Source organism: Acomys russatus, chromosome 7 (assembly GCF_903995435.1).
Source record: "Acomys russatus chromosome 7, mAcoRus1.1, whole genome shotgun sequence".
Lineage (NCBI taxonomy): Eukaryota > Metazoa > Chordata > Mammalia > Rodentia > Muridae > Acomys > Acomys russatus.
Window position 1 is genome coordinate 55,340,904 of NC_067143.1, and position 14,314 is coordinate 55,355,217.

Sequence of the window (14,314 nt, forward strand, 5' to 3'; positions counted from 1 at the left end):
AACATATATATGAAAACAAGCTTATGTTAAAGAACAACATTGAGAAAACCTATACAATCAATCCCTAAAAGGTTAATTCAGGGCTAAATAGTTTTGATCTTCTAAGAATCCAGGTGACACAATTATCTTTTTGATGATTAAAAGGAGCATTCACTGTGAATATGACTTAAAATCCATTAGAGGGGGAAATGGTATAAATTACATGTACCTAGGGGATAGTTACCAATGTCTGAGGGGCATGTGGGGATTATAGAGAACTACCAATACAATGAGTAATGTGTTGCCAGCATTGGAAAGGTGATTGAGCTGGCATTGATTAATATGCTGTCATTTCACTGTGAGCATTCTAGTGTCCTTATGAAGCACAGGAGGAACCACATTTACACTGATTCCAGTGTCCCTTGCATAATATAAAGTCATAAAGTGCATGGATAATCAGAGTCCTTTGAAAGAATATGTATTCACAAGTACATGTGAAAAAATGAAATAATGATGTTTATTATTGGACTATAGATATTTGAGGGGCTTTGCATTTTGAAACTCAAACTTGCATTACAGGATAATATTTTAATTGTGGATCACAAAGATATTAAAACATAAAATATAAGAAAAGTTTTTTAGTTTATTTGTTACAATTTAAAGTATGTAATGTATGTTGATCGTATTTACTCTATCCTGTTTTAATACTTCCTCCTCCATCAAACTTCCTTTGCCAACAAGTCCCCCATTTACTTCTCTGTATTTTGCATATTTATTTGTAGGCCACCTAATTTATTCAAGGCTGCCAGAATATGATTCTTCTTCCTTAAACAACCATTGATGCTATACAGATATTCAGGGAGGAATGGGGCCTTATTAGCTAATACAATTCATAATGGGAGGTGGATTGACTCAGTCTTGTACAAGACGTGTGCTCATCAAGGCTTCAGCTGAGTTCATAATTGCTGAGTTCATGACATTTCAGGAAGGCAGCTTTTTACAGCACTCCTTTCTTTCTTCTGACTCTTACGTTCTTTGTAAGGGGGGAGAAGAGAGACACTCTATTTATAGTTGTGCACTCAATAGTCACTTACTTTTAGAAGAATTTGACAATAGACAACTATGGTTTTATAGTTATTTTCAATGTCAGCTTATATATAGATGTTTACTTACTGATTTCTTTTTTGTTGCCCCTACTTGAAAAACAGTAAGAAAACCACCTGTAAATCTGGCCTGGTGGTACATGCTCTACAACATCAGCACTAAGAAGTAGTAGGAGGCTGGGGCAGGAGAACTGTGATTTCAAAGACAGCACAGGGTAAATACTAAGACTTTGTCTCAAAAAATAAAACTAAAAAGAGAAAGGAATGAAAGTAAGAATCAATGAAGAAGGAAGGGAAAAGGCAAAAGTAGCTACCATGAGGGAAATAGGTTTGCTTACCTAGTAGTATATCCCTAATTCTTAAAAATGTTAATGCTAAAATAGATAATCATAATAAGCCCTCCACTGAAACATATACAATTGATGCAAAATTTTTTTTTCTGTCACAACATGAACCATAGTCTTCCTTTGCTAACATATATGGAATCAGAAATAAATAATGAGAAGTTTGGATCGCTTAAAAATTTTAAGTTACTAGGGAGTCTTGAGACAGGAGTGGGTTTGGAGTTCACCTACTATACCAGTTAATTGAGAAGGGTTAGTGCCTGAACAGAGATCAACAAATGCCAGGAAGCACCCCCTCCTTTTTAAAATTGAACCTATTAGAAATTGGGAACATTATAATTATTTTTATACCCAGTGAACATATTTCATATATGTTTGTATGGTTCCCAACATGAAAATAGGACATTTGTGCATGATGACATTGGGATGAGGTACACAGAGCAGCCACACCAATGTTGCTGCTAATGATGGATGCTGAGCACTGTGTCACCTGTGACTAAGGTAATCTCAGAGTTTCCAAGATGATGATATCGATGCCAAAAGTAATATCACATAAAAGATTATCTCGACTTCTTTTTTGACTGTGATGTATATTGGAATATAATCCTATTTGTTTGTTTTTTTTTTCTTTATTTTCTCTGAAAGAAGATTGATAAATAGATAGTATAAAGAAAGTCCTTTGGATGAACATTAAACAGAAATACTGTGATAAATATAGGTAAAACTAAGAGGAGTAAAGTTGAATTGAGAACAGTAAATAACAAAAGTCAAACCATGAAAATGTCACGGTGGATGTAGCCAAAGTCAAATAGATGAGGGGAACACAAGTGCATATCTTACGGTGAAATTACTCACTACTTCATGATCTATAAAAAGGTTTAAATGCTGAAATATATTTTACTGAATTAAGTCAAAAATGACTCTCCTTTACAGTGTAATTTGAGTTATCTAGTTGAGGAGAGGACATTAGCATGACATTGTCCTTATACATATATGAAATCTATTTTAGTATAAACATACCAGGCACCTTATTAATTTAAAATCAGATGAATAACTTTACTGTTATGTACATCTGGGAAAAAGACTCATATAATCAATTATTTTTTATAGCACTTTAGCCTATATTTTTACGTTCTCTGTATCTATCCTACCATCTTCCCAGATGCTACACTGTTTTCTGAAATGTGTTGGTTAGCAGTGAATTTACAAGAATGTGTTATCTGGACTTCCTTTCATCTGATTGAACTGGGAAAGTCCTCGTCTTCTCACATTACTAGTTCAATCTATGGTGTTGTATGAGCTCCTACAACCTATTTGGTGTAAAGAACTAAGACAAGACAATGAAGACAAGGCCGCTATATTAAACTATTCTAAAGTTCTATGAGATAAATGGGCAGTTTTATTTAAGTAATGAGAAGATGCTATGACGTTTAATGAATACTTTTTCCTCTAGAAGACAAGAGAGAAGAATGAATATCCTGTAGATGACATAAACTTAAAGGAACGATGGTTGGAGAGATGACTGAGCAGTTAAGGTCATGTATTGCTCTGGTAGAATACCCAAGTTTAGTTATCAGTATGAATATAAAGTGACTACCAACCATCTAGAACTTCATCTCCAAGGAATCCTGGCCTACATGAGCACCCACACACGGGTGCATGTACATACATGCATACACATAATTAAGTACAATTTGAAAACTCTTTTAAAAGTTATAAGAATATTAAATGTATATTGCTTCATAAAGTAACTATATAAAGAAATTTACATGCTGTCTTTAAACAATATCTAAATTGTATATTTAAACAATGCATGCAAAAGAAGAATATGAGGGGAAAATAATCACATTCTCTATACTTGAAAGAAGTTTGCAGAATTTGAACAAACAATTATGACTTTATAGTGCTTGGTTTTCATATGTGTATAAAGTTCAGTAAAAAACATTTTCAAAGTAAAGATAAGTTTTGAGCATGGTTAATGTTACATAAATTTTCCATAATTTACGTTATAGATGCCACCTGAGCTTTTTCTGTTGCTTTTATAATGAAAAGTTTCTTAATTTTGTCTCGAATCTGCTTGGTTTTGACCACATACACAATTGGGTTCATAACAGGAGGAATTAAGAAATGCATGTTGGCCAAGGTCACATAGACATGTGAGGGAAGCCTTGGGCCAAATCGGTGCAGCATAGACAGGCAGATCATGGGTGTAAAGAAGAGGACTACAGCACACAGGTGAGAGATGCAGGTGTTGAGAGCCTTGAGGCGGCCACTGTGGGAAGCCATGCTCAGTACCGTTTTCAGGATCAATACATATGAGAGGAGGATGAGGAGGAAGTCAACCCCCATGGTGGAGAGCACCACAAACAGTCCGAAGATACTGTTGACCCTAGTGCTGGAGCAGGATAGCTTTATGATGTCAGGATGCAAACAGTAGGAATGAGAAAGTACATTGGAGTGGCAAAAGTGCAGCCTCTTCAAGAGGATAGGGAGAGGCACCTGCACAGTTAAGGTTCGTACAACAATAGCCAATCCTATCCTAGCAATCACAGTGTTTGTGAGAATGGAGTGGTAGTGAAGTGGGTGAGAAATGGCCACGTATCGGTCGAAAGCCATTGCCAGAATGACAGCTGACTCAAGGTCTTGGAAAGTGTGAATAAAGAACATTTGGGTGAAGCAAGCAGAGGTGGTCATCTCTCTAGCATCCAGTAAGAAGATTCTCAACATAGTAGTGAAGGTAAAGAGAGAAAGACCCAGATCAGAAGCAGCTAACATGGCCAGGAAGATATACATAGGAACATGAAGAGTCTGCTCCTGCCAGATAACAATTATGATGGTCATGTTGCCCACTACAGTTATGAGAAACATGGCACAGAATGGTATGGAGATCCAGACGTACATCGCCTCCAGGCCTGGAATGCCTGTGACCAGGAAGGTGGAAAAGATGGAGTTGGTGATGTTGACAGGAAGCATATTGGCAGAGCTGCATACCTCTCCTCTAAAATGTGTTGTACCGGAAAAAGATGCTGAGCCCTACGTTTATTTTTCTTTCAACTTGAATGCACATTCCCTTGGAATCATCCTCACAATGTCATGAATTTACTCTATTGTTCTGTGCAATAAAATAGTTTATGACATTTATTCCTGAAGAAGTTGGACTTAATAAAGAGTAATTCCTCTATTGAACAACTTCTCCAGGTGTGATGTATTACTGAAGAAAAAAAAACCACAAAAATATGCTTTTAGTTAACTCAAGTCATAACATTGATAGGACGACACTTTAAAATAAAAACTTGGAAACTTATCATTATCTAAATTCCCAATCAATAAAATTTTTCACTCTGAATATAGCATTCTTCAATCCTGGCTATAAATAATAGATGTTATAGCAGTTGATCAGTTGTTCATAGAACTATATTTTTCATGATTTCTTGTTTAATTTTAATTTTAAAAAATTATTCTCTTTACATCCCAATCATAGTCTCTCATTTCTGTCTGCTTCCACATTTCCCTGGCCTCATTCCCCTCTCCTAGTCCTCAAAGCCAAAGAGCTCTTCTCCCCTACCAACTGACACCAACCAATAAAGTCTCATCAGGACTGCCTGCATCTTCTTCCTCTGTGTCATAGTAAGGCACCCCATTAGGAGGAAATGGTCAAAGTGTAGGCAGCAGAGTCTTTGACAGGCTGTTTCCCTTAATAGGGGCCCCTATGGGGACTGAGCTGCCTATTGGCTACACCTGAGTACAGTGGTCTAGGTCCTCTCCTAGCATTTTGTCATAATGAGATTGAAATCAGTGCTTTGCATGCAATAGACAAAGCTTTAGCAAATAAGCTGTGAACCTAGCTCTAGTATCACACTGGTAGTTGATAATGGATTTTTTCCTTAAACACTCACACTCATTTGCATATTTTCTTCGTGTTTAATATAGTAATCCTATATTTTAACTATAAGCTTGGCCCTTTTTAGTGTGCACTCTTTTAGATTTTTTTTTTTTTTACATTTTACAATACAAATACAACATAATTTGTAATGGATCTGGATTTTCCCATTAGTAATTTTAAAAAGTACTGTGACAAGTGGCATATCATTCCTTAATATAAACGTGGTTTCTAAAATCACTTACCATAGAATAAGAGACAAATATTTCTATATAGTTTAAAATGTATCTGCAATTGAAACTTTTATATACTCATTCACATAGCATGTAGACTACTTTCATAGTGAAAACATTTAACTTTGTAGCTATCAGTCCACATAGATTTTCATAGGGGCTATTGAATATGATAATTATAAATTCATTTTAGTAAGTATGTCAAAGCATATTATACTGTGCCTAATTTACACATGTGGCTCAATGATGCTCATTTGTTCTAATTCTTCACATGTCTTTTGGCCAAGTGCGTAATTCTGAAATATATTTCATGCCAATGGCGTAAATTAAATCTGACACAATTAACTAGTTTTATTTAAAATGATTGGCAACTAACTATAATAGAAAATAAGGCACACAATATTTATTATATGATTAAATTTTCATTATCTACACTAACCACAACACATTTATTTTAGAAAAAAAGAAACAGTCTCTGGACATATTTAAATCTTTTCAAGTTTTCACAATATACATGTTCTCCATTTCTGGCTTACCTCACTTTCCATGGTTCTAAAGTTGAAGACTCAGTGTGCGTCCTGATCTTCCCATCCATAAGCAATGAGCCCCAGATATCAGGTTCTTCTGCCCTTGCCATCGTGGTCCGTGCTGTTAGTTTTGGCGGCAATTACACCGGGAAGTGTTCATTTCCTGGATGAGAGCATACGTTTCTGTTATAGTCTCATTATTTCTCCTAAGACTCATTCAACATTTTTTTTTTTTTTGAGTCCAGGTTCTGATAGAGAAAGAGCATTAGGGGAAACCACAGAAATAGGACTCAAATCCTGACTTCGCTGTTCTCAGTCACGGGACGTTTCAGGATCCTGCGAATTGATTTCTACTTTCAGGTACACATTCCACAGCTCAAAATCTCCATCTATGTTAATTTAGATGAGACTCAGAAGTGATTTCAGTGATTAATTTATATCTTACATACTCTCTGCAAAGAAAATGTCAGAGATGAAATCAGACATTAGCCTCAGAGGATCGGAGGGCATGGCTCCTCTAATGGAGACTGCTGCTGTATAAGGGAGGGCAGGCTAGGAAGCATCCTGATAAGAATATGCCTTGTCAATAACATTATGAAGGGCAGATCTGGGCCCAGGGGTCCTGCTCAAACTATGGCACCAGCCAAGGACAATACGTGCCGTAAACTTCCAACCCCTACCCATATCTAGCCAATGGACATGACATTCTCCACAGTTGAGTGGAGAGTGGGGTCTGACTTTCCCACGAACTCTGGTGCCTCATATTTGACCACGTCCCCTGGATGGGGAGACCTGGTGGAACTCAGAGGAAGGACAGCAGGTTACTAAGAAGAGATTTGATACCCTATGAGCACATACAGGGGGAGGAGGACCCCTTAGTCATAGGTATGGAGGAATGGGAGGATACAAGGGATGGGATAACAATTAAGATGTAACATGGATAAATTAATAAAATATATTTTTAAAAAAGAGCATGCCTTGTCAGCACTCCTTACTTGCAAATGTGACCTGCCTCTAAATGCTTCACTTTCTAACTGATTTTTTTCTTTTTGCTTAGATTTTATTTTGGGAGGACTTTCTGAATCTGAACTCTCTAGTGTTAATGGATTCTTACGTTCTGTAAGGCCCCTGGTTAGTGTCACATGCATGCAGGCAGTCCTATTCTTTTCCAGATCATTCTAAGTGTCTTACTCCCATTGTTCAAACATATTAGACATTTGATACAATTAACTTTAGTCACAGTTTCTCTAAAACACCCCTTCTCCAGGCCCCAGGTTATCCCTGGTATTTGATTAGATTTTTCTACACTCATTAATTTATCCACAGTCTCTTTGAGGTAAATTTCATTTTCAAACCATACTCCATTTTTCTCTCACCTGGCATCTCCTCTGAGTTAAGGACAGCTTTGCCTTCTCTGTTGAAAACCTACATTCCACTGGCTTATTATGTGTGCAGTTCTCCCCTGAGAACTAAATTCTCCCTAGACACCCCCTTTCTTAATGTGAGAGTCAACACTAGCTTTCTTACTCCCTAGAGACACCACAAGAATGGTCAGGTGCTGAGTATGGGTTTTTTTTTTTTTTTGCATCATTTGAAGGAATTGAAGATGACAAGGTTGTATTAATTCAGTTCTGTTAGAAGTCAGTTTTCCAGTGAATTGTATATTACAGTACCATGAGATTTTTCTACAATTCATAAGAAATATGGAAATTTTATTTAAGTGAAAGTTTTCCAGTCAAGTATTTATTGCCCTCCAATCCATTTCAGCAGTTACAAACAAAACACTATCTGGTGATCTTAGAAATTATAGCAAGGTTCAACAGCAAATGTTCCTTTTGTTGCAGTTCCGTTCATTAGCCTCCATACTCATTACAAGCATCAACGCCAACAGATCGTTTTTATATAGTATTTTAAACGTCACTAAGGATGCTTTATGTTACTTCATACAATATTATGTGAATCTAGATTGGTGACAATCAAAGCTTTTAACCAATTAATGAAAAGCTCACGGTCTTGGAAGTGGAGGGTCTATAGAAAGTGACAGGGACTGGGAAATCATTTTTAAAAGAGTTTCTAATAACAGATTCATTTGTCAAATAAATTCTTCATTTTTTGAATTCTGCTGAAAATAAATTTTGGTGATTGTTGATAAATGCACGCTCTAAAAGTAAAAGAGGAATTCGACATCAGTTTACAAGCCTAGACTTTTGTAATTGTGTGTGCATTCTCATGTTTCTACCTAGGTGAGCATTGCATTCAGTTAACCTAGACATCTCAATAGAACATTATGACAGGCAGATTTGGGCCCAGGGGTCCCTCTCAAACTATGGCACCAGCCAAGGACAATACAGGCCATAAACTTCAAATTCCTACCCAGATCTAGCCAATGGACAGAACATTCTCCACAGTTGAGTGGAGAGTGGGGTATGACTTTCACACGTACTCTGGTGCCTCATATTTGACCATGTCCCCTGGATGGGCAGACCTCCTGGCACTCAGAGGAAGGATAGCAGGCTACCAAGAAGAGACTTGATACCCCTGAAAATATAAAAGGGGAGGAAGTCCCCCTCAGGCACAGTTATAGGGGAGGGGAGTAAGGGGAAAATGGGAGGGAGGGAGGAATGGGAGGATACAAGAGATGGGATAACCATTCAGATGTAGCAAGAATAAATTAATAAAAAAAAAAAAAAGAAAAGAAAAATGTCTCAACATGTTTAATTAAAATTTTCTCTCAGTTGCAATGCTACATGAATTTCAGATAGATATTTTATTTAGGAGGTTTTGTGGATTTTTTTCCTTAAAATACTTTGCACATTTAGAAAGATTACACCTGTATTTAAGAGCTGGGAATTATTCATTCAAACTATGTGCAATTAAAATCTCTTTTGACAGAGGAAGACTATCATGTTCCAAAATACAAATAGAAGGTTTTTGTTTTATTTTCTTTTTGAAAAAGAGAACCAACATTTTACTGACTTTCAAGAAAAGAATGTTTAAAAATCAGAGGAGGTATTTGTAAAAAACACTAAACATAAGTCTTTTCTATCAAATACTATAAAACATGGACTTCAAAGTTTTCCTATCTAGCCAATTGTGTTAATCCCTATACCCAGTAAATGCATTAATCCCTATACCCAGTAAAACTTTTGTTTACACAAAGAATTCAAGGGACTTGGTTACCTAACTGCTTTCCTCTTCCCTTCATTCCCTGTGTGCTGATTTCCTATCAGTAGAGCTAGTCTGTCAGGTCAAACTCTAGCCAACAGGGAGAAGACACAGTCACCATTTGCGTTAGAATAAAAACTAAATGCACTTCCTGTCTCAATGTATTTCCTCTTTGTAACACACTGTCTTGCTCAAGAGTTAAGTTTTACCTAATCAAGACACCCCAAAATAAATTTTAAAATAATTGTCTATTCTTTTCTTCATTTTTATTATGTTTATTTTTAACATATACATTTATATAACTACACATGAATAAAATAAACTACAAACAGCAGGAAGAACCACAAGACAATCAGGAATTATTTAAATGTTACATTCATAGAGATTTGGCTTTTTGTGTTTGACAAATTTGAAGTAAACATCTTTCCTATCTTGTTGGGTCTAAATTTCTGAATGAAAATCAATATCTCTCATATCACATCTCTATTAAGTTAAAACATCTATCGTGATCTAAAAACATCTTAACATCTAAGCAACTAAGCTTAATTGTGATACTAAACTATTCAGACTTCAACCCCATCTGAGACTTGAGAAGGAATAAAACTTATACACTTGAGTGAGCCAGAAGTGCAGGTTAGCAGCTTCCAAAATGAAACAATGACAGCTTATTGCCTGGACAGTCACCCAATACTATCTATAATGTTGAGGCATCATCTTCAGACTTCTGGCACAATATATCTGACAGGCATATTTGCAAGGTAGGAACTTTTGAGGACTTGCTTACCCTGTCTTGGCAGAGTACAGCTGTCAACTCTGCCTGCATCAAAGGTTGCCCATTTTTAGGCAGAATTCTGTCGGTGGCAAAAATGAGGACATTTTGCCCAGTGGCTTTGACACATTTGAAGCCACCTTTGATGCCCATCATCTTCTTGGAGGTAGGCTGAGTGTTGACAGGAGTTAACTTGTCTTGTCAAAGAATCTTTTTTTTTTTCATATATTTTTTTATTAATTTATTCTTGTTACATTTCAATGTTTATCCCATCCCTTGTATCCTCCCATTCCTCCCTCCTCCCCCCCCCCCCATTTTCCCATTATTCCCCTCCCCTATGACTGTTCCTGAGGGGGATTACCTCCCCCTGTATATTCTCATAGGGTATCAAGTCTCTTCTTGGCTACCTGCTGTCCTTCCTCTGAGTGCCACCAGGTCTCCCCCTCCAGGGGACATGGTCAAATGTGAGGCACCAGAGTACGTGAGAAAGTCATATCACACTCTCCACTCAACTGTGGAGAATATTCTGACCATTGGCTAGATCTGGGTAGGGTTTAAAGTTTACCTCCTGTATTGTCCTTGGCTGGTGCCTTAGTTTGAGCGGGACCCCTGGGCCCAAATCTGCCTATCATATTGTTCTACTTGTAGATTTCTAGGACCCTCTGTATCCTTTTATTTTGCTATACTCCCATGCGTCTCTCATTTAGAGTCCCAATAGGATGCCTTCCCCTCTGTCCCAGTTTCCTGGTAAGTGAAGGCTTTCATGGGACATGCCCCTTGGGCTAGTATGCAGATATAAGTGAGTATATACCATTTGATTCTTTTGCTTCTGGGTTAACTCACTCATTATGATCATTTCTAGCTCAATCCCTTTATCCACAAATTTCGGGAATTCCTTGTTTTTAATAGCTGAGTAGTATTCCATAGTGTATATGTACCACAGTTTCTTTATCCACTCTTCTACTGAGGGACACTTAGGCTGTTTCCATGTTCTGGCTATTATGAATAAGGCTGCTATGAACATGGTTGAGCAAATTTTCTTGTTGTGTGCTGGAGCATCACTAGTTTGCATTCCCACCAGCAATGAAGGAGTGTTCCTCTCTCCCCACATCCTCGCCAGCATGTGGTGTCGCTTGAATTTTTGATCTTAGCCATTCTGATGGGTGTAAGATGGAATCTCAGAGTTCTTTTGATTTGCATTTCCCTGATGAGGTTGAGCATTTCTTTAAGTGTTTCTCAGCCATTCGATACTCCACTGTTGAGAATTCTCTGTTTAGTTCCAAGCCCCATTTCTCAATTGGGTTATTCGGTTTGGTGGTGTTTAATTTCTTGAGTTCTTTATATATTTTGGATATTAGACCTTTGTCAGACGTAGGGTTGGTGAAGATCTTTTCCCAGTCTGTAGGCTGTCACTTTGTTCTGTTGACAGTGTCTCCTGCCTTACAGAAGCTTCTCAGCCTCATGAGGTCCCATTTATTAATGGTTGACATTAAGGCCTGGGCCGTTGGTGTTCTGTTCAGGAAGTTGTCTCCTGTGCCGATATGTTCCAGGCTCTTTCCCACTTTTTCCTCTAAGTGGCTTAGTGTCTCTGGTTTTATGTTGAGGTCTTTAATCCACTTGGATTTGAGTTTTGTGCAAGGTGACAAATATGGGTCCAGTTTCATTTTTATACACATAGACCTCCAGTTAGACCAGCACCATTTGTTGAAGATGCTATCCTTTTTCCATTGAATGGATTTGGCTTCTTTGTCAAAAATCAAGTGACCATATGTGTGTGGATTCATATCTGGGTCTTCGATTCGATTCCACTGATCAACCAGCCTGTTGCTGTGCCAGTACCATGCTGTTTTAATTACTATTGCTTTATAGTACAGTTTGAGATCAGGTATGGAGATTCCTCCGGAGCACCTTTTATTGTACAAGATTGTTTTAGCTATTCTGGGTTTTTTATTTTTCCATATGAAGTTCAGAATTGAACTTTCAATGTCTTTAAAAAATTGTGTAGGTATTTTGATAGGGATTGCATTGAATCTGTAGATTGCTTTTGGTAGGATAGCCATTTTTACTATGTTAATTCTCCCGATCCATGAGCAAGGAAGATCATGCCATCTTCGCAGGTCATCTTCAATCTCTTTCTTCAGAGTTTTGAAATTTTTTTCATACAAGTCCTTCACTTGCTTAGTTAGGGTAACTCCTAGATATTTTATATTGCTTGTGGTTAATGTGAAGGGTGTGGTTTTCCTAATTTCTTCCTCTGCAAGCTTGTCATTTGTGTATAGGAAGGCTACAGACTTTTTTGAGTTAATTTTGTATCCAGCCAATTTGCTGAAGGTGTTTATCAGCTTTAGGAGTTCTCTGATGGAATTTTGAAGGTCACTTATGTACACTATCATATCATCTGCAAATAGGGATAATTTGACTTCCTCCTTTCCCGTTTGGATACCATTGATCTCCTTTTGTTGTCTTATTGCTCTGGCTAGAACTTCGAGTACTATATTGAAGAGATATGGAGAGAGTGGGCAGCCTTGCTTTGTTCCCGATTTTAGAGGAATTTCCTTGAGTATCTCACCATTTACTTTGATTTTGGCTATTGGCTTGCTGTATATAGCCTTTCTTATGTTGAGGAAAGTGCCTTGTATCCCCGATCTCTCTAAAACTTTAAACATGAAAGGGTGTTGAATTTTATCAAATGCTTTCTCTGCATCCAAGGAGATGATCATGTGGTTTTTTATTTTCAGTTTGTTTATATGGTGGATTACATTGATGGATTTCCGTATATTTAACCATCCCTGCATGCCTGGAATGAAGCCTACTTGGTCATGATGAATGATATCTTTGATGTGTTCCTGTATTCGTTTTGCAAGTATTTTATTTAGTATTTTTGCATCTATGTTCATAAGAGAAATTGGTCTGAAATTCTCTTTCTTTGTTGAGACTTTGTGAGGTTTAGGTATCAATGAGACTATAGCCTCATAGAATGAATTTGGTAATTTTCCATCCATTTCTATCTTTTGGAGTAGCTTGCCCTTGAAGGTGTGGTAGAATTCTGCACTGAAACCATCTGGCCCTGGGCTTTTTTTGGTTGGGAGACCATCGATGATTGCTTCTATTTTTGTAGGGGAAATGGGACTATTTAGCTTGTTTATCTGTTCTTCATTCAACTTTGGCAAGTGAAATTGATCAAGAAAATCGTCCATTTCCCTTAGATTTTCAAATTTTGTGGCGTATATGCCTTCAAAGTAGGATCTTATGATTCTTTGAATTTCTCAGTGTCTGTTGTTATGTCTCCCTTTTCATTTCTGATTTTGTTGATTTCAATACTGTCTCTCTGCCTTTTAGTTAGTTTGGCTAATGGTCTGTCAATCTTGTTGATTTTCTCAAAGAACCAGCTTTTGGTTTTGTTGATTCTTTGGATTGTTTTCTTAGTTTCTAATTTGTTAATTTCAGCCCTGAGTTTGATTATTTCCAGGAGTCTACTCCTCTTGGGTGTTTCTGCTTTTTTTTTTTTTTTTTTTAGGGCTTCCAATTGTGTTGTTAAGATGCTTATGTGCGATGTTTCCAATTTCTTTTTAAAGGCACTTAGTGCTATGAATTTCCTTCTTAGCACTGCTTTCAATGTATCCCACAAATTTGGGTATGTTGTTTCTTCATTTTCATTGAATTTCAGAAACTCCTTGATTTCTTTCTTTATTTCTTCCCTGACCCAGGTGTCATTTAGCAGAGAGTTGTTTAGTTTCCACGTACATGTAGGCTTTTTGTTATTTCTGTTGTTGTTGAATTGCAGCCTAAGAGCATGGTGATCTGATAGGATACAAGGTATTATTTCAATCCTTTTGTATATATTGAGGCTTGCTTTGTGACCTACTATGTGATCAATTTTGGAGAAGGTTCCATGGGGTACAGAGAAGAAGGTGTATTCTTTCTTGTTTGGGTAAAAGGTTCTATAGATATCTGTTAGATCCATTTGACTCATGGCATTGGTTAATTTCTCAGCTTAGTTTCTGTTTCAATTACTTACCCTTCAGTGAGAGTGGGGTGTTGAAGTCTCCCACTATTATTGTGTGGGGATCGATGTGTGGTTTAAGCTTTTTTAGGAGATCTTTTACAAATGTGGGTGCCCTTGTATTGGGAGCATAGATGTTCAGAATTGTGATGTCATCTTGGTTGACTTTACCTTTGATGAGTATGAAGTGTCCTTCCTCATCCCTTTTGTCTAACTTTGGTTGAAAGTCTATTTTGTTCGATACTAAAATGGCTACGCCTGCTTGCTTCTTGTGATCATTTGCTTGGAATATTTTTTCCAACCTTTTACCC

At 37.1% G+C, this 14,314-nt stretch overlaps 1 protein-coding gene across 1 annotated transcript; it reads right to left on the reverse strand.

Annotated features, from left to right (window-relative positions):
• Window positions 1–3,427: 3,427 nt before the first annotated feature.
• Window positions 3,428–4,399, reverse strand: LOC127192211 (olfactory receptor 51G2-like). Its single transcript, XM_051149532.1, has one exon. The coding sequence runs from the start codon at window positions 4,397–4,399 to the stop codon at window positions 3,428–3,430; it is 972 nt and encodes a 323-aa protein (XP_051005489.1).
• Window positions 4,400–14,314: the final 9,915 nt, after the last annotated feature.